The 19,369-nt window shown below is 43.6% G+C and overlaps 1 protein-coding gene across 5 annotated transcripts in view; it reads right to left on the minus strand.

The window, feature by feature from the left end:
- Positions 1-19,026, minus strand: part of CORIN (corin, serine peptidase) — a 228,265-nt gene extending 209,239 nt beyond the window's left edge. For 3 of the 5 annotated variants that reach the window (XM_057309873.1, XM_057309872.1, XM_057309877.1), the window contains exon 1: positions 16,354-16,847. In XM_057309873.1, coding sequence (XP_057165856.1) covers positions 16,354-16,668 — 315 coding nt within the window. In that variant the 5' untranslated portion in view covers positions 16,669-16,847. The other 2 variants (XM_057309874.1, XM_057309875.1) reach the window with 2 other exon arrangements.
- Positions 19,027-19,369: the final 343 nt, after the last annotated feature.

Here is a 19,369-nt window from a genome sequence, read left to right on the forward strand (position 1 = left end):
GCCACACTGTTAGGTTTTTAAAAATATGTGAGTTTTTACTTTTGCACCAAGATGGGACAACAGTATTTCTTGAGCATTTGGGTTGCAAAGCTTGTGTGTGTTGGTTGAGGGAGGAGGAAAGCCAAGGGAAATCAATGTAATTGACATTTTAAGCAGGGCAGTTTTTCACTGATGGGACTCTCACACATATTTCAGGACATTTGGCATTCCTGGCCATCATCTAAGTAATGCCAGCAGTAACTCTCCCCCCACCCAGGCTCAGGCATTGTAATCCAAGACGCATCCTCCATTATTTCCAAATGCCCCCTAGGGTACTGTGGTTTCTGGTTGAGAAGCATTTGGGCTGTCTAGCAGGGACCTATTGAACACACACTGCACGGTCAGCTCTATGCCCTGGATGCAAAGCAAAGTCCCAGGTTAGCAAATTTCTCCCATATTCTATAGGCACTAACTGACACTGAGAGTTTATACCTTTTTTCCACAGAGGGATAGTAGACTTTTGGAGATCAAACATTATGTCTTTTAATTGTGACCATCACCCTACCTGGCATATGAAAGGGCACAGAATCTTAATGGCAGCATTAATTAAAGAGGAGAAGTATAATTTATTAAGTCCTTCAACACCTAACATCTACTACATTAAATGATGAACAGTGAGGAAGAGTAAGGAGTAGTATTTGGGGAAAAATACACACGGAGTGATTATTTCTTGGGCAGACAGGGCATGAGGACTTAAGCTTTGGTGGACCTGTACCAAGCGGGGTTCATGTAAATCTTTGCAGCCTCTGCCCCCATGATACATAGCTGTAACTTGGCCTAGGGTTTCAAGTGAGGCTGAGGAAGGATCAAGCCTTTGTAGTCATGGAGGTGAGCAGAACAAAATGTGCTGCTTGGAAACTACAAAGCAGCTAAGATTCTTTGGCTCTCCAGGAGTAGACATGAACTTCTGGTTTTGACTATTTGTGCCAGTCTCAGAATAGATATTCAAGAAAGGCTGCCCCAGGTTCCATTTCTTATTATGTTGTTTTAAACTATAGTCAGGGTCCTGGAAGGAAACCAACAAGTGGAGGTAAACAACACCTCGGGTGTACGGGGCTTATTCAAACACCTTAGCCATCCTCCATCACATGGTCCTAATCCACCCTGGATTTGTTAATTAAATAACCTCTGACCCTGGCTTTAGATTTTAGAGGCTAGTTTATGGATTGTCAGGGAAAGGTGGCAGATTTTGTTTCAAAACAAACAAAAAGAACGGACGGCTTTGTCACCTTGTATTCCATCTTCTTGAGGTGAAGTAGGAACACAACTCCATAAAATTTTTATAAATGCAATCCTAAAAAGGCCATTTAAGAAGCCTGTGCATTGAACACTCTGTCTTGACAAAATCGATTTAACTCAGGGAGTCAAAGGAATTGTGGAATGGTTTAAAAAACATACTTTAGTCTTATTTCCAAAATAACAAACTAATGAAACTAGAGGCAGAAAGAGATTTCCTTAAGAGAAAGGCTGAGACTGAGCCAATGAGCTGAGTGGGAAGGAAGAAGAAAACACGACTCTGAAGGTCTAGATAGAGAACAGCAAAGTTGCACCCAGGTCTATTACTCTTAAAGAGGTTACTAGAAAGGGGAAGATCGTTTTAGTGGTGATTGGATAGTAATTTATGGCAGGAACCCAACGAAATCAAACAGAGGAGGAAGTGCAAGATCTCAAAGGACAAATAAAATGATTGCCCCCATGGAGGCAAGCATTGGAGAAATTACTGAATGCTGGCTTCTTAATGCTGCCAGTAGACAGTTCATTGTAAGAACAATTTGGAAACCATGGTTTCTAGATTGTACAGCTAAGCCAAGTGGCTACCGAAAACAGTGTTCATGGAACACACAGTTTTATCAGAGGAGAAAGAGAGTAAATAGTTATACAAATATTCATTTAATATAATTGTGTTAAGTGCTATAGAGAGTAACTCCTGGGTAAATAATTTGTGGTAAGGTGAAAGTGAACATACAAAACTGACTTCCACTTTTTTCATGAAAACTTAACATGTTATTCTTAACTACAACAGAGAATAGTCTAATACTGAAAATACTTTAGTGACAAGGAATTCTAATGAATATTTACTTATTAGCACTCAAAACTGAATTAGTAGAATTATTTCACCCACAATTAAATAATTTACCTTCCCAATTTCTTTCCAATGATAGTTTCAAATGTTTTTAATATGTTAATATATTTATAACATAATCTGTGCTGTTTAATATGTATGGTCAGAGTCCAAAGTATTAAGAATTATATAACATTTCTTAAAATTATAAGAAGTTGATGATGAAAAAGATGACTTTCCAGAATATAAATTTTGTAGGCCCATCCATCGTATTTTTAAATTTTGTTTTGATATCTTTCCACAGTTAGTATTCCCAAGTAATAGAACATTTTAAAAATCAGTTTATGATTATATCAAAAAGGATAAAATACCTAGGAATAAATTTAACCAAGGAAGTGAAAGACCTATACTCTGAAAACTATAAGACATTGATGAAATAAATTAAAGATGACACGAATATAAAGATATACTATGCTCATGGATTGGAAGAATTAATATTGTTAAAATGTCCATACTCCCTAAAGCAATTTACAGATTCACCACAATCCCTATAAAAATACCAAGAGCATTTTTCACAGAACTAGAATAACCCTAAAATTTGTATGGGATCACAAAAGACCTGGAATAGCCAAAGCAACTGAGAAAGAAGAACAAAGCTGGGGGTATCCCAATCCCAGATTTCAAGACATAATACAAAGCAATAGTAATCAGAACAGTGTGGTAGTGGCACAAACATAGACACTTAGATCAATGGAACAGAACAGAGAGCCCAGAAATAAATCCACACTTACATGGTCAATTAATCTATATACAGTAAGGAAAATCTTTTCAATAAATAGTGGTGGGAAAATTGGACAGCTACATGCAAAAGAATGAAACTGGACTTTCTTAAACCACTGTTTAACACCATATACAAAAATGAACTCAAAATAGATGATAGACCTAACTGTGAGACCTGAAACCATAAAACTCCTAAAACAAAACGAAGGCCATAATCTCTTTGACATCAGCCTTAGCAACACGTTTTTAGATATGTCTTCTAAGGCAAGGGAAACAAAAGCAAAACTGAACTATTGGGACTACACAGAAATAAAAAGCTTTTGCATACTCAAGAAAACTATCAACAAAACAAAGAGGCAACCTACAGAATGGGAGAAGATATTTGCAAATGATATATCCAATAAGGGATTAATATCCAAAATATATAAAGAAGTTATACAACTCAACACCAAAAAACCTCCCAAATAGTCTAATTTTAAAAATGGGCAGAGGACCTGAATAGACATTTTTTTCCAAAGAAGGCATAGAGATGGCTAAAAGACACATGAAAAGATGCTCAACACCACTAATCATCAGGGAAATGCAAATCAAAACTGTAATGAGGTATCATTTCACACCTGTCAGAATGGACAGTATCAAAATGACAAGAATTAAGTGTTGGTGAGGATGTGAAGAAAAAGGAACTCTGGTATACTCCTGGTGGGAATATAAATTGGTACAGTCCCTGTGGAAAACAGTATGGAGATGCCTCAAAAAATTAAAAACAGAAATACCATATCATCCAGTAATTCCATTATTATAACGAAATATTAATTTGAAAAGACATATGCACCTTTCTGTTTATTGCAGCATTATTTACAATAGTCAGGGTATGGAAGCAACTCAAGTGTCTGTCAATAGATGAATGGATAAAAAATAGTGGAATACTGGTCAGCCATAAAAAAGAATAAGATCTTGCCATTTGTGACAACATGAATGATCGAGAGGATATTATGCTAAGTGAAATAAGTCAGAAAAGACAAACGCCATCTGATTTCACTTATACGTGGAATCTAAAAAAACAAATGAGCAAACAGACTTAAACACAGAGAACAAACTGGTGGTTGCGAGAGGGGAAGTGGGTGGGAGGATGGGCAGATAGGTGAAAGGGAAATTTAAAAAAAATTATAATATAGTATTTCACAAAGAATAACATCTGCCAATTCTCCTGAGTTTCTTTCCAGTGCTGAAGTTGTCTATATTTTGAGACAAAACCATATAAAAGAAATGTTTTTAAATATGTAGTATGTTTTGAATGTATCTAATTTGCTTATGAAAAGGCAAACCTCTGAATCCAAATTAAGAGACTAAACTAATTTAAAAAAAAGATATCTTTAAATGTTTAATAATTGCCTAAACTTGGTGTACTGATGTTTATCCTTCACCAAAATGCAATTAAAATTTGTGATTGTGAACTAAGTGATTACAAATAATCGTGTTTTCATATGAAGTACTTAGGAAAAAATTCTCCTTTTGGAAATTTAAGATTGTGTATTAAAAGTATACTTTTTGTTATTGCTTTCCAAAAAAAAAAAAAAAGTTGTCATGATAACAAATAGCCTTAGCGTAGATACAAACATATAAAGTTTTAAATCTCCTGAAATTATTAATTAAAATGTATTTACTTTTTTCTCCTTTTTAAAAATTTGAAACAACCACCTATTTACAGAAAAGGCAGAAGTACAATACAGAGAACTATTTCTCTGAACCGTTTTGTAAGTTGACAACTGGATCCCTATCACTCTGGAATATGATAGTGGGTATTTCCTGCAAACAAGGACATTCTCCTACATAACTACAGCACAACCATCCAAACCAGGAAATTACACTGATAGACTGCTACCATCTAATTCTCAGAACTCATTCAGGTTTTACCAATAGTCCCAATAATACCCCTTATACCAAAAAAGTCTAATTTAGAATTGGATATCACACTTGGTTTTTATGTTTCCTTGGTCTCCTTCAGTTTTCTTTTGACCTCCATGACTTTGACACTTTTGTAAATTACAGATCAGTTATTTTGTGGAGTGTTGAGTTGTGGTTTAGGATTAAATTCAGACATCTGTAGCAGAAATACCACAGAAGTGATCCTATATTCTTCTCATTGCATCCTATCAATGTATTCCTTTACTGTTACAATCACATCATCACATGGTGTCTTCCAAGCCTCCCTACTATAATATTACTCTCCTCCTCCCCACCTCATCTGTATAATCAAGTAGTATTTTGTGGTGAGGTATTGAAATTATGTAAATATCCTATCCCTTCAAATCTGCAGTTTATCCTTTTGTTGAAATGTGCATGAACTCTTGGTTTCCTATTTTATTCAATGGTTTATCATCTGTTACCACCATTACTTATTTTGACACTAAACAGCTCTCCATTTGGCCAGTGGGAGCCAAGTCGGTCTGACTTCTGTGTCCTTTTAACATGTACCCATCATTCCTTGGGCCCTTTCTTGCTTTCTGGAACAAGCTGTTTCAGGCTTATCTTGTACTTTCCTCGCCTCACCCTTGGAATCAGCCGTTTCTCCAAAACCTTTGTTCATTTTTGTAAAAAACGGTATCTAGAACCTAGAGCAGGCTGTCTGTTGGAACTCACAGGGTGTGCACACTCCTCTTAGGTCGTCACTGTTCTCGGTGTCTTCCAGCAGACAAGAGCCACAGGGGGAAATGTATTTATCTTTGGTCCACACATACACACACACATTACATCTGTATTTATCTATTTTTATATGTTGAAACATACATTTATACCCGTATCTCCAATTCCAATCCCATAACACAGGGTTCTAGATTTAACTTTCGGCCTTTCTTTAACTCCTTTTTCCGATAGCAAGAGACGTGGCTTATTGTTAATATGTGTAATTATTTGGTCAGTCCTCCAGGCTGCAACAAGTCTCCCCAGCTCGATCTCCGCATGGCTCCAGGCTCACCCTGTCTGAGCTCTGACACCCTGCCTTGGCGGCGCCCACGCTTGGATGCCTTCTTCATGCCGCACAAGCTCTGACCCCAGACCCAGGCTGACCCTACCCACCCCTCCTTTCCCTACTTGGGCTCCAACACACCCCACAGAGCACCCCTCCATGGCCAGGTCCTGGCCACTGCTCTGCCCCTGGTCTGCTCCACACAGCGAACAAATTCAGGACTTGGCTCTTCATCAAGGGGCAAGAATAGGAAGATCCGAACAAAGGTTTGAAATCTACAGAAAGCAATCGCGTTCTTCCTTTGTCCACTCTTCTCCCACTTACATAAAAAAGATGAGTAAGAGGACAAGCTCTGGATCCATCAGCCTTCTCCCCCACCTTGAAGTCCGGAGGTTGTGAGTGTGTGTGCTGTGTGTTTCACGTTTGATGCTGCAGCAGCCAGACAACCACAGGAGCGCTGCATTTGCCGCTTCCTACCTGACTAGAACAATGTCCAGGCCACACTGCAGAGCATTCAATACTCTATTAAGGGGGAAAAGGCCAAATTATATGACAAATATAATTTGTCATATTTTTCCTTTGTCTTTAAGAAATGTGAGTGGAGAAGCAACAAAACTTTTTAAAAAGAAAGGTCCACTTTTAAAAATTAAAAAAATAGGGGCGCCTGGGTGGCTCAGTCGTTAAGTGTCTACCCTCAGCTCAGGGCATGATCCCGGAGTTCTGGGATCGAGCCCCACGTCGGGGGCCTGCTTCTTCCTCTCCCACTCCCCTTGCTTATGTTCCCTCTCTCGCTGGCTGTCTCTCTGTCAAATAAATAAATAAAATCTTTAAAAAAATTAAAATTAAAATTAAAAAATAAATAAAAATTTAAAGAAATTTTGTTTTAATTTAAAAAAACTTTTTAACAAAAATTACAATAGTTATCCCACGAGTTTTGCTTACTTCCACTAGGGAGAATAAATAATTTTTCTGGAAAGAAGATATTTTCACCTGTTGGGAAAGCTCTCTTCAAGGAAGAAAGGGAGAGCATTGCCTGCTTTTAGGAGTTTCTGACACAAAACGATTGGAGAATATTATTAGTTAGGAATATTTATCTTTTATCCAGAGATCATTTTTGTTCCTCTTACTGACATTCAGTTGATGGAGGTAAAGTCAAAACAATCCAAACGAAAAGTGTGAGTGCTAGATAGGTGGGAGTGAGGCAGACCATCAGAGGTGGCCCCAGGATGACCCGGACCACTGACCCTGGCACACAAACCAACTCTTACAGGTCTTTCCAAGGTACCACTTGACCTTCTCGCCAAGGACACCTTTGGAAAAGCTCATCTCTGTTTCAGTTTCAGAAAGGATGGGAAGCTCAACTTTATTGCTATGCAGAAGACAAGAGGGTAGGACAAAAAATCACCATTTGCCAAGTTTAGGACTATAGTTACCAATTCTGGAATTTACATTAAAACACACACACACACACACACACACACACACACGGGGCGCCTGGGTGGCACAGCGGTTAAGCGTCTGCCTTCGGCTCAGGGCGTGATCCCGGCGTCATGGGATCGAGCCCCACATCAGGCTCCTCCGCTGTGAGCCTGCTTCTTCCTCTCCCACTCCCCCTGCTTGTGTTCCCTCTCTCGCTGGCTGTCTCTATCTCTGTCGAATAAATAAATAAAATCCTTAAAACACACACACACACACACACACACACACACACACACACAGAAAACCCCCACAAAGACCAGGAGAGAGGGAGCTAGTCTCTAAAATTTGCCCTAACTCCTCCACAGGATGAATCCGGACAAGCCAGAGTTCTTCAGCCCTTCCTGCCTTGATTCTCCCACCGGCCCCTTGCCCGGAACTGGTCATCTCCAGTGGGCAGCTGGGTGGGAGAGCTTTGAGGGGCCTCCCCAGGGCTATTTTTAACTTGGTATTTTCTGTTTATAGCCTTTCCACTGGGGCAGCCCCAGGTCTGGGGGATTCACTCCAGCTGGGAAATCTGAGAAGTCAGCTGGCCTGTGTGGCAAATGAGGTATTTTTAGCTGAGACTTGGGGATCTCAGGATTGTCATCTAATTTAGACTTCAGGGTGGGAGACACAAAAGAGCCATGCAAGAGGAGAGGTGCCCACTCTCAAGTTCCTTAGCAACAGGGGCCGCTAAGCTTATTGTGGGAAGAGGATTCTGTGTATACCCTGGTGGGGGAGGGGAGGCTGGCCTGGGGGTCTTCCCAGCAATAGCGCACACCCTCCCCTTGGAGGCCGGGCCTTGCCAGGTATTCCCAGGGACTCTCCCAACACTTCCCCGCCCACCTGTGGCATCTGCAACCCCTGGAACTTGTTAGAAATGCAAATTTTTGGGTCCCACCCAGTGATAGGTGATTCTCATGCTCATTAAACGTTGAGAATTAGTGGTCCAATCACAATCACTAACATTCACAGATAAAAGAATGAGAATAAGACTCTACCCCTACCAAACCCGCAGGGCAATACATTTTTTTTTAATTAATAGACATTATTTTCAGCACATTTTTAGACTGAAGAAAATACTGAGTGGATAGTAGAGAGAGCCAATAACTTTTTCTAAACCATTTTCCCCTCCTGTGTACTGTACCCTCTCTCCACTGTTCATCCTCAAGGACAATGACATTAACTGAGTTTTGCCATCAATTGGGTCAGTCAGACAGACCCCACTGCTCAGGGAGGGTGGCTGTAACCTGTGTCAATCCTAGGAATGATGGCGCATCACTCCCCTAGCCCAGGCTGGGATAAAACCAATAACTCTGTCTAAGATGATACAGCCAGGCGAACACCTTCTGGAAATGGTCTTAGAAACTATGTTAACATCAGGTTATTAGTAAGGAAATAGTATCCTATGGCTGCTGTCACAAATTGCCACAATGGCTGACAACAATGCAAACCTACTTCTTTATAATTCTGGAGGTCGGAAGTCTGAAATCAGTTTCACTGGGCCAAAGTCAAGGTGTCATCAAGGCTGCTGCCTTTGGAAGGCTCTCAGCGGAGAATCTGTTTCCTTGCCTTTTCTGGCTTTTAGTGGCTGCCTGTCTGTAGGCCATGGCTGGTGGACCTTCCTGTCTCCAATCTCCACACATGCCATCTCTTTGTTTCCTCCTCCGACTCTGGCCCTCCTGCCCAAGGACATGGGGATTACACCAGGTCCTCCCAGATAATCCAGGATACTCTCCCCATCTCAGAATCTCAACCAAACACACCTGCAAAGTCCTTTTTGCCATATAAGGGGGAATTCATGGGTCCCGGGGAATAGGACATGGATATATTTGGGGGGCTGCTATTCAACCTACCATATGCCATATGGCCCATACTATCCAATATGGTGGACACTAGCCACATGCGGTTATTGAGCATAGAAATGGGTCCCATCTGAATTGGGATGTGCTGTAAGAGTATTGAAATTTGAAGACTTATTATTTTTTAAAAAGTAATATATTTCATATGTTTGTATGGATTCCAGGTTAAAATGATAAAATCCTGAGTTCAATAAAATACATTAAAATCAATCTGTTTCTTTTTGCTTTTTCAAATGTAGCTACTAGACAGTTTTCTATCACACATGTGGCCGACATTATATTTCTAAGGGATGGTGCCACAAAGGAAACAGGGTGATGTTAAATTTCAATTGCTTTATTTTTATCATACTCATAAGGGAGTTCAGACATAGAAAACAACATTTCTTCTTTCAACCTTCTCTAGGGAGAGCAACTGACTACACAGAATTGAGATTTCAAATCAAGAGGGTATTATCTAGGGACAGACCCAACTAAATTCTCCACAGATAACAGTAACCAAAAAGAAAAAAAAAAATAGCAACTTGTATTCTTACAAAGCACCTCCACAAAGCATAGTTTTATTGAATCCTTAATCACAACCCTCTCAGGAGGGATCCTGTTCCTATTCTTCAGAGAAGGAAACCTCGGGAAATGTACTTGCCCGAGGCACCAGCAGCTGAATGACGAGTCAGGTCTGCACACTGGGCACCCAGGGCTGCGTGAGCCTATTTCCCAGCTTGGGTTTCACCATTTAATCAGGCTCACTCTACTTCCTGAGTTATTTTATAACCAAGCTTCCTAAATTTCAGAGATCGAACGATTCTTCCTTTTTTCCTAAGAAGTCTGTTCCTTTGCTACTCTGAACACATTTTTATTATTTTTTGTTTTTTAACTGAATACAGAGGGGGTGTGTGTGCTACCTAACCATTTAAGGAAAATAATTTTTCTCCTGTGTCGAACTGCCCCTTAGCTACACCCACAGGCGTACCTGGCTCCCAACTTGATCCTGGGCCATCTACTGGAAGACCCCAGCACCCAGGACTGTCTCACCCCCATTCTTTCCACCACCCACAAGCTGCATGCTTCGGTGAAGTGCTTGGCTCTGACTTAGAGCCAGAAAAGGTACCCCTAGACAACTCGGGGCTCTGGTGATCAGATTTCATCTGATCAGTCTTCTCTGGGGTTGAAGGGGCAATTCTGCTCTTTGGCAGATGGTCACCATGAGAAGAATCAGCAAAAAGACCCACAAAGAAAGAAACAAACATTAAGTTCTGCTAGGATGCCTCTTCCCCAGGCAGCACTCCTCAAACGTCAGAAAGGGAGGAGGGAAAGGGGAAAAGAAAGGTACAATGCACTGCTCATTTTCTCTGCCACATTAACACCTCAGCTTTTAGATCTAGAAACTTTGGAGAGTGTCTAGTCCAACTACCTCATTTTACCTATGAGGACACCAGGATCAAACAGGCTGACTTCTGTGAAGTCTCAAAGCAACTTAGTATCAGATGAAGTCTAGAACTCCCATTTGTGATTTTCTGTTTTTGCTCAACTGAGACAAAATGGCTCTAAATGATCACAGAGAAATAGATTACGCAAAATAATACAGCTTTGATCTCCAAACCCCACTACAGAGGAGGGGCACCTTGCTTGCAGGATGAGGCTCTGAAATACACACTCAAAGGGGAAAATCACGTATGGTCAAAATAATCCTTGAAAATCCGTAAGGAAAGTGACACACTGGAGACCAATACCACTTCTGTCCATAAACCCCACATGGTCAGTTTTCCCGAGATGGAACAGGCTCATCAGCTGAGTACTAGAGGAATTAACTGGTTTGGGTTAGAGGACGAGAAGGCACAAAGCTTTTAAACACAGGACCACATGGAGGACTTCGAGGTGGATACCTAGAAAGGCACGGGTGTTCTGAGACTAACCTTGGATTCCCTTCTCTTATCTTGGGCTCTCACTCCCCAGCACTAAGGAGAATGACCGGCAAGGTGACTCATGCTACTTAAATCATTATTTCTCTTCCCTGCACTCCTGACTCTGTGTTCAGTGCTCAGTTAGAAGCTGAGCTCCACACGGGCATGAATCGTTGTGTTTTTGTCCACTGGTGTACCCCAAAGCCTAGTACTGTGCCTGGCAGAGAAATGTCTGTTGAGCAAATGTATGACTCTATCCCTCCTTTTGTGCAGGCTGTGTGGCTGATTCTCATAAGTTGAGGTTCTTTGGGTCTGGTACGTGACTCTGAGCCTCTTAGGGTATTATGGTGCCCTCGCCAGAAAAATCCACATGGAACTGTTCATACAGATTTTTCTCTCCTCATAATTAAGATTTCCCGGCTCTATCAACCTTTACTATGCCACTGTGACACTTCAGCAGAATGACCTCACGGCTTTGGAGAGACTGACACAGTTTCCTTTCACAGCTGCATAAAGACCTTTCTTTAGAAGTTTCCCAACTGCTGGAAATAAAGGGTGCTCTTCAAACACTGTCAGCCTAAAGGCTCAAAGGGGTCCTGGGCTGAGCACAACCAGTGTCAACAAAACGTTCTTCGCCACTCACCCCTATATTTTCTGCCTAAGTCCTAAGCCACATGGTGGGATGCCTGGCCCTTCTCCACAGGTGTCCTCCTGAGCTGTGGACAGGGTTTCAGCACTGATATTGAATGGCAAGATGGATCACCGACAGGACCACCCTGCATCTCCAAGCAGCCCATCAAGCACGGACACTGCGCTTGTCACCACCAGCTCCACTGGCATGGACCCGCAGAAATGTACGGCAGGGGAATATTCAAACAGCTGCTGCAAGGTGAGCTGATGGAGGCAACTGCCAGAGGGCTGAGCGGAAAACATAATTTACGGGCACCCTTCGGCAGAGCTCAGAGCTGAGCAAACACTGCTGCAGAATGCTCAGGGATGAGGCAGACAAGCCAGTGCTCTAGGACAACAGTGGCTCTATTTGAGCAGAGAGAAAGAAGTTGAGGCTGGCGACAGGGCTGGGAATAGGACAGGCTCAGGAAGGGGCAGTGGTTCCAGCAAGCCAGACATGAACATCCCATATATTCCACACCCATGTGGAAAGCAGACATAATCTCCCATCCTGCACAGCGATTATTTGTCTGTAAGAATAACAAACGTTGCAGACTGTATTTGGCATAAAGCCGATTTAGCAAAGTTCCAGAAACAAAATCAACCTCTAGGGGGTTGGGAATCCAGGCAGGGAAGGATTACTTATCTGCATCTGTACTGGCTTGAATCGTGTCCCCCAAAACTCATGTCCACTGGAATCTCAGAATGTGACCCTTTTTTGGAAATAGGGTCTTGCCTTTGTACTTACTTAGGGTGAGGTCATACTGGATTAGGGTGGGCCCTAAATCAAATATGACTGATGTCCTTATAATAAGAGGAAAGAACACAGAAACCCAGGGAAGAAGGACTATGAAGGCAGAGTCTAGAGTAATGTAGTTACAAGCCAAGGAATGCCAAGGATTGCCAGCAACCACCAGAAGCTAGGAAGAGAGAAGGAAGGATTCTTCCTTAGAATCTTCAAGGGACATGGCCCTGCTGACATCTTGATTTTGGACTTGAGCAAATAAATTTCTGTTGTGTTAAGCCACGCAACTTGTAGTTATTTGTTACAGAGCTCTTGGAACCTAATACAGCATCTATCTCTCCTAGCTAGTTCCCAATATACCTCTGTATAGTCATTCATTCACAAATAATAAGTACCAACTATGTACCAGGCATTCTTCTAGCAATGAAAACACAGAAAAATCTCTGCCTATGAGGAGCTTCTATCTCAAAGTTGGAGGACACAGAAAACAATCCAAATAAAGAGGTAAAATATATAGTCTGTCCAAATAAGAGGTTCAGGGAGGGGTCCTACAGAATAGGGTGGGGGTACTACTTTCAAATCTGAATAAATTTAACATTCTCAGTGGATTTGATGCAAACATGGAACCCAGTCTTCTAGTATGGTCCTTCTTGTAAAAACTCAACATGTCAGGTCACAAGGGAGAGAGAAGAGCCTCCCTCTATTAGATTAGAATTTCTGCTCTAAAACTAGGAAAACCATCAGCCGTGAAGCTTATTGTGAGGGGAAAGAACAATACATTAGCAAAAATCATCAAGGCGGAGGGGAGAATGCCCAAGGACTCTGTGGCTAATCCACACTCATTGGCTGATTTATAAAGGGATCTAGCCATTTACCATTCAACAAATGTCCCAGCCATGTCAAAGATGTCAACAAAACAGAAGGGATTTAGCAATACAAAACCACTCCTTGGGAAGAAAAGAAGCAAAAGGAGGCCCTGCTCAGAAAACCTGTATCATCCAAGAGCCTCATAAAATTATCACTCAAGTAAAAGAAAGCTCAAGAGGACATTCCGCATTGAAAAAGATGTTCTATCAACATAATATGGTAACTACTGGTCACATGTGCTTATTGAGCACTTGAAAAGTGTCTAGTGAGACTGAAGAACTGAATTTTTAATTGGATTTAATTTTTATGAATTTAAATAATGACATTAATTTTAAATAACAATGTGTGAGCAGCAGCTACCCGATTGGAGAGCACAGCTTTAGAATCACAGAAGCCTGGCTGTGGAGAAAAGCCTGACAGATTCGTTGGGTCTGAGATGAGACCAGTTCTGTAAGTGAAACTAGGCTGGGGAGACCACTATGATGGACAGTATTTCTAGGACATATTCACTTCTTTAATCCTCACAGCGTTCTTAGAAATGGTCAGTAGCATTATCTCCATTTGTTGGATGAGGACATTAAGGTTCAATGGGACTGTGTGACTTCCCCAGAGCCCTGTAACTTTTAAGGGGTAAAGCCAGAGATTTGAATTTAGCTTAGACACCAAAATCCATACTCTCCTCTCCAAGGCACACGAGTTAACAGCAGCTTTCATGCTTTCATCCTTGTGACTTCTTCCTTTGCCACCCTCACCGAACAGTCTAAAACACAAAAATGTGTGTGTGTGTGTGTGTGTGTGCACATGAGTGTGTCTGAGCAGATTTCAAGGAACAGGTTAAGTCTGGAGGTTGCTCAAGTGCTCCCTGTGGATCTAGTGTTCCATGCAGGGCAGTATTCTTGAGCCAACCAACCCCGTTTTCCACTTGGCCAGGCAAAGTGGACCACCAAAAACCCTGATGGGGCAAACAGGATGCACAGACGCGTGCTTGTCAAATAACTTATTAAGGCCAAAGGGGCACATGAAACAAACCCTTCTCCCTTGGACCCATTCAGGAAAATTCTGTATGGCCACTTTCCTGGTCTTCAGGGAGCTCTCTTTCCCCAGCAGTAGAGACACTCAGAAACCCGAAAGCCACAAGTCTTTAGGTCTTTGTGTCAAGGGAGGCTAGAGGTAAGGGAAAGAGGAAAAATGAGCAGCCGAGTACCTCATTAACAGTATGGAGATCGGAAATACAGATTTTAGAGATGGACGATGCCAACTATCTGGAGATAACAGGCTGCTCAGCTTCTCCCCCAACCTCCTTCCTGTCTGCCCCTCAACAATGGCAGTTGTTGAGGCAACTGAGCAACTGAGGGGCTTGCAGGACAATAGAGCCAGCAAGTGCCAAAATCCAGATGAAGCCATGGTGGGAAATGTGGCTCTTCCAAAATGAAACCACCGCTGGCATGTGGTAGAGGCACTGATGCCTTCCAGGCTGTCGCTATTAAAATTACTGCAGTATTAAGAGGAAGGTTTCTGATAGAATTAATTTTCTATCTTTTAAAAAAAAAAAAAGTTTCACAATGCCTGGAAATACACTCGGTAAGGTGAATGAAGCAATTATTATTTGTCTCTTTAACCTCCTGGGAGGTTAATGGAGGATTTCATCATCACACTGTAAGCCTATCCTGCAAGGAACTTTCTAGGAAGATGCCCCTTCCTCTAAATAAAACTTTGCAGCATCCTGAGGTTTTGAGATTTATGCAATTCCACACCCAAATAGCTCTAAATATAGTTCATCCTAGTGCAACTCCGGTGTCCTGGAAAGGATTCTAAGGAAAACCTGACTGCTCCACCCCACTCTCACACATGTCTACACAGACCTCTAGTCTACCCTCTCAATCCCCAGGAATTTTGGGGACTAATTTTTAGCATAATTTCACAAACAAAACTATTGGGCACCAAATAATACAAACAGGCAGGTGAATGTTGTATTATGACTAACAAAAATGGATTTTATGACTTTTTAAAAAAATGCATTGTTTCTTCGCATTCTCTCTGGGTTATGCCAAAAAATATATAATGTTTTGCAGCATCTTTAATTTCAACACCTTCAGCTAAAACGTGTGTTCTTGGACAACGATCCTGACGTCGCTCCCTTTCTGGTAGCAGTCGGACATTCCTTTGCAGTTTTGTTTCCATCAGTAAACTACTTTAGAAAAACAAAACCAAAAAACCCTACAAACTACAAATGTGCATATACAAGCTGCTGTAGTCTTATTCAAGAATTAGGCTTTGTCATGCCTTGGTCCCAGAGGTTTTCCGCGGGAGGAAAGCTCCACTTGGTGAACTGCGAGGACAGCTTCCCTAGGAATACCCAGCCCGGCAGCTTTCCTGAGGAGCTCGCAGCTCGGAGCGCCGGGGGCTGGGGCTGGGAACGACCAGCAGCGCTAAAAGCGCCTGCACCGCCATCCACCGGCCCCGAGCGGGTGGCACCAGAAGCCGGACGCCCGCCACGGAAGCTGGGGAAGAGTCCCCAAAGGATCAGTCAGTCCCTGCCCGCAGAGAGGAACTCCGTGCAGCCGGGACCGAGCGGCGGTGAGCGGATTCTGGGACCCTCCTGACAGCGCAAAAGAAGGGCAGTCACGAATCAGACCCTATTCCAGGGGACTCAGGCCAGTGAGGACCGTCCGTGATGCTCTTCCCTACCTTTCCTCTCCCGAACTAGGGGCAGCGCTGTCCCTTTCCAGGACAGGATCGGAGCCCGCCAAACCCGGAGCAGCTCTGAACCTGCGCCCCCCGGAGACTGGCGCCCGGTATGCCCCGGCGGATTTGCGCCGGAGACAAAGTTTGCGCGCTGGCGGCGTGGGAGTTCCCGGCACGCTGCAAGCGGGACCGGTGATGGGCTGCCAACGCTCCGAAAAGACCAGTGAGCTCCAGGCACCAGCTGGTCGCGGGGGATGCCAGCGCCAGTCCGGGCTCGGAGAGGGATGGGGACGCAGACGCGCGCAGCTGGAAAGCGGGCTTACGTCTGGGGTCGGCCGGGCTGCTGCGCAGTGCTCCCAAAGGTCGGGCGTCCGCGGTGCTGGCGCAGCGAGGAAGCGGGGGATTCCCGAGGGGCTGGTCACGGCGGCTCCGTCGGCAGCCTCCCCGGGCGTCCGCGCGCCGCCCAGTCCACTGGCTGCGCCCCGGGCGCCAGGCCGAGGAGGGACGCTGTAGCAGACGTGGCGACGCCCCTGCCAAGGAGAGCGGGGTCTCCGGACAGACCCGACTCTGACGCGGAAGGAAACTCTGCCCATGACCCTGCGAGGGTCGCGGAGGCTGAGCGACCCGTGGAGGCTCATGCGTCCGAGGACTGGTTGCAGGGAGCTCAGCGCCGGGCGGGAGAAGCTGAAGCTCACCGACGGCGGGGGAGGAAAGTGGCACGGAGAGGACGCGGGCGCAGGGGAGGGAGGGGTTGACCCTGAATTCAACCAGACCGAGAGGTCATCCGACCTGTTTGTGGGCAAGCGCTGTTCGTGGGTCTTACCTGCTCCGGGACCCCGGCTGGGCGGTAGCGCTCTTCCCGAACCAGGCCAGGGGGCTCTTTCCTGGAGAACATGTCTCGCTTTTTCCTCTGCCCACTCTTCCCCTCGTCGCTCGCGGTTCTTTCCTCTTCGTGCCCCTGCGGGGGATTGGGGGGGAGGGCGTACTAGGGACGCCTTGCTCCTCACTCAGGAAGAGACAAGTTAAACTTCAAGGGACAGGGGCCCCACATTTTATCTGCTCGACAGATCCCACCCGCGGACCACTCCCTCCCTTCACTCCCATCTCTGGGTCCCACCCATAAGAGCCCTTAAGGACAGATCCTCCGCAACCCCACCTCTTTCAAAGTTCCGCAGGGGCAGAGGGAACGCCAAGCGGACTGCCGGTTCCCCACCCGGCCAAACTTAGGCCCCGCTAGGGCAGCAAGAAAGGGATGAGACTTGAGAGTTTGAGCTGTGGGAGACAGAGTAATTGGGAGCAAAAGAGTTACTCCTCGGTTCGCCAAAATCTCCTTATCCCATCCTAGACCATTTTCTTTTAGCCAGAGCCTCGCCAAGTAAAAATCAAAATCACTGCAGGCGCTGGCAATTAAAGGCCAAATTTGTTTTCTCAAAAAAGATTCAAGGTTTCGAAGGCCAGCATTATTTGCATTAGGCAAATAGAAACTTGCCCTCTGTTACATGTTACATGAAGAAACTGCTTTTGCAAGACACCGGGGAGTTTGCTGAGGCTGCAGGGATGCGGGAGAACCTCAGGCTGCTTCCATAAACCTAGCTGGCAATTTCCTAAGGAGGCGTCCACAGGCTGCAACTGAGGGGCCAACAATTCCACTTTTCTGTCATTCACTAGCATCCGCTCTCCAGACACTCTCCGGACAACGTCAAGGAGGGCAGGGCAGGTATTTACAACGGTAGAGATTACCATTTGAAGCCCAAGACAGTTGTCAAAGGTCTGGGGGGAAGGGGCAGGAGAATACATTGCATTTTTCTTAGAAATGAGTTTTCATCCAACTTCAGTCAAGATCTTAATGGAAATTTCAAAAATGACTCATGAGGTCATTGAATAAACCCATCTCCGTTCTTCTGGTGGAGGCCAGGCATAGTCAACAAAGTATGCATAGGGCACCTGTCCCTTGAATATTATTGTTGGGTGGGGGGAATATACATTTGTAAAATTGGGTCAGTGTTTAGTTTGTGAAACGAAAAAGTAAAAAATATTGCTTGTATATAGTAAAATAGTGTTCCAAACATCAGACTTGAAATTGAGCATCTGACAAGTTTATCATAATTCACAAAAATTAGGCTCTTAGTATCTGAGGCGAGTTCTGTGCTGAGCACCATACATGCATTCTCTCTTTTAGTTCTATCAACCACTCTCGGAGGTACTATTATTATGTTTACTTTCGAGATGAGAAAGATTTAGGGAGCCAAAGTAGCCAGCCTAAGTTAGCCAAGTGCTGAGCTGGGATGCACTGGAAGCCGTGTAATTTCAGGACTGTGTTCTTACTAAAATACTGCCTTACCAGACCTCATCACTGCAGGGGCACCAACCTGAAGACGAAGAGCCTAGAGGATTCTTCAGCCAAGTCTGCCTTGAGCGGATCCGAGCCATGGTTAACTCAGTTTGCAAAGGAGGGTGGGATTCAGTCCTCAGTGTTTCTACAGGCATTCTGAAGGCACGTATTTTCGCCTCCTTTCTCTTCCACTTTCTGCCCCCTGGTGGAGGTGCTACAGGAACTGTAAATTAAAGTAGCTACGTCAGTGGATTTGAGACACAAGTGTCCCTCTCTCTTGCACTACTATACTATGTTCTGAGAACCAAAGCTGCTTACATTGCTGGTGTAAAATAAGAATTCCTTAAACTTCTTTCCAGCAAAAAACCCCCAACTAGTTCTAGTTACCAACAGCACCAGAGTGAATACTTGAAGTATTGTCAGCATAAGAGTAAACATCTATTTTTACATCCTTTGTAACAAATTACGTTTATAATGCAAAGTATACCCCAAAAATGTGAGAAGTCTCTTAACATATCCAAAGTACTTTGACTATGCAGAGGGCCCACAGTAATCTTCAGTGACCTTTCTGAATTATTCCTTTTTAAAAATTTGCCACATTTACTTTTCAGCGTAAAGTGACAACCATCAGTTTCTTAAAATACTTTAAAATTTCACAAGAAACATTTCTAGCCTTTTGAAATTTTATTGTCTAGCCATATATCCAACTAATTAGATAATTTAAAAGAAAAAATACAAACCTTGAAGATATCTGTGGAAAAATCAACTTAAAGGGTGATTTTGGAAAGGGTGATTTTGCAGATCAAACTTTGGTCACATATATTACAGGCCTATTTAGTGCTTAGTCCACAAATGAAGGCAATTTGAGAACAAGAGATATTTTAAAGAAGCAACCAGCATCCCAGGATGATAATAGGCAAGCAGGGGCTAAGATAGAGATGCTACCCCACGACTTAGTTATTCATTCATTTCGGATTTGCTAGCTGCCAGATGAATGAAATAAAGAG

The sequence above is a fragment of the Ursus arctos genome, unplaced genomic scaffold (genome assembly GCF_023065955.2).
Source record: "Ursus arctos isolate Adak ecotype North America unplaced genomic scaffold, UrsArc2.0 scaffold_9, whole genome shotgun sequence".
Taxonomy (NCBI): Eukaryota; Metazoa; Chordata; class Mammalia; order Carnivora; family Ursidae; genus Ursus; species Ursus arctos.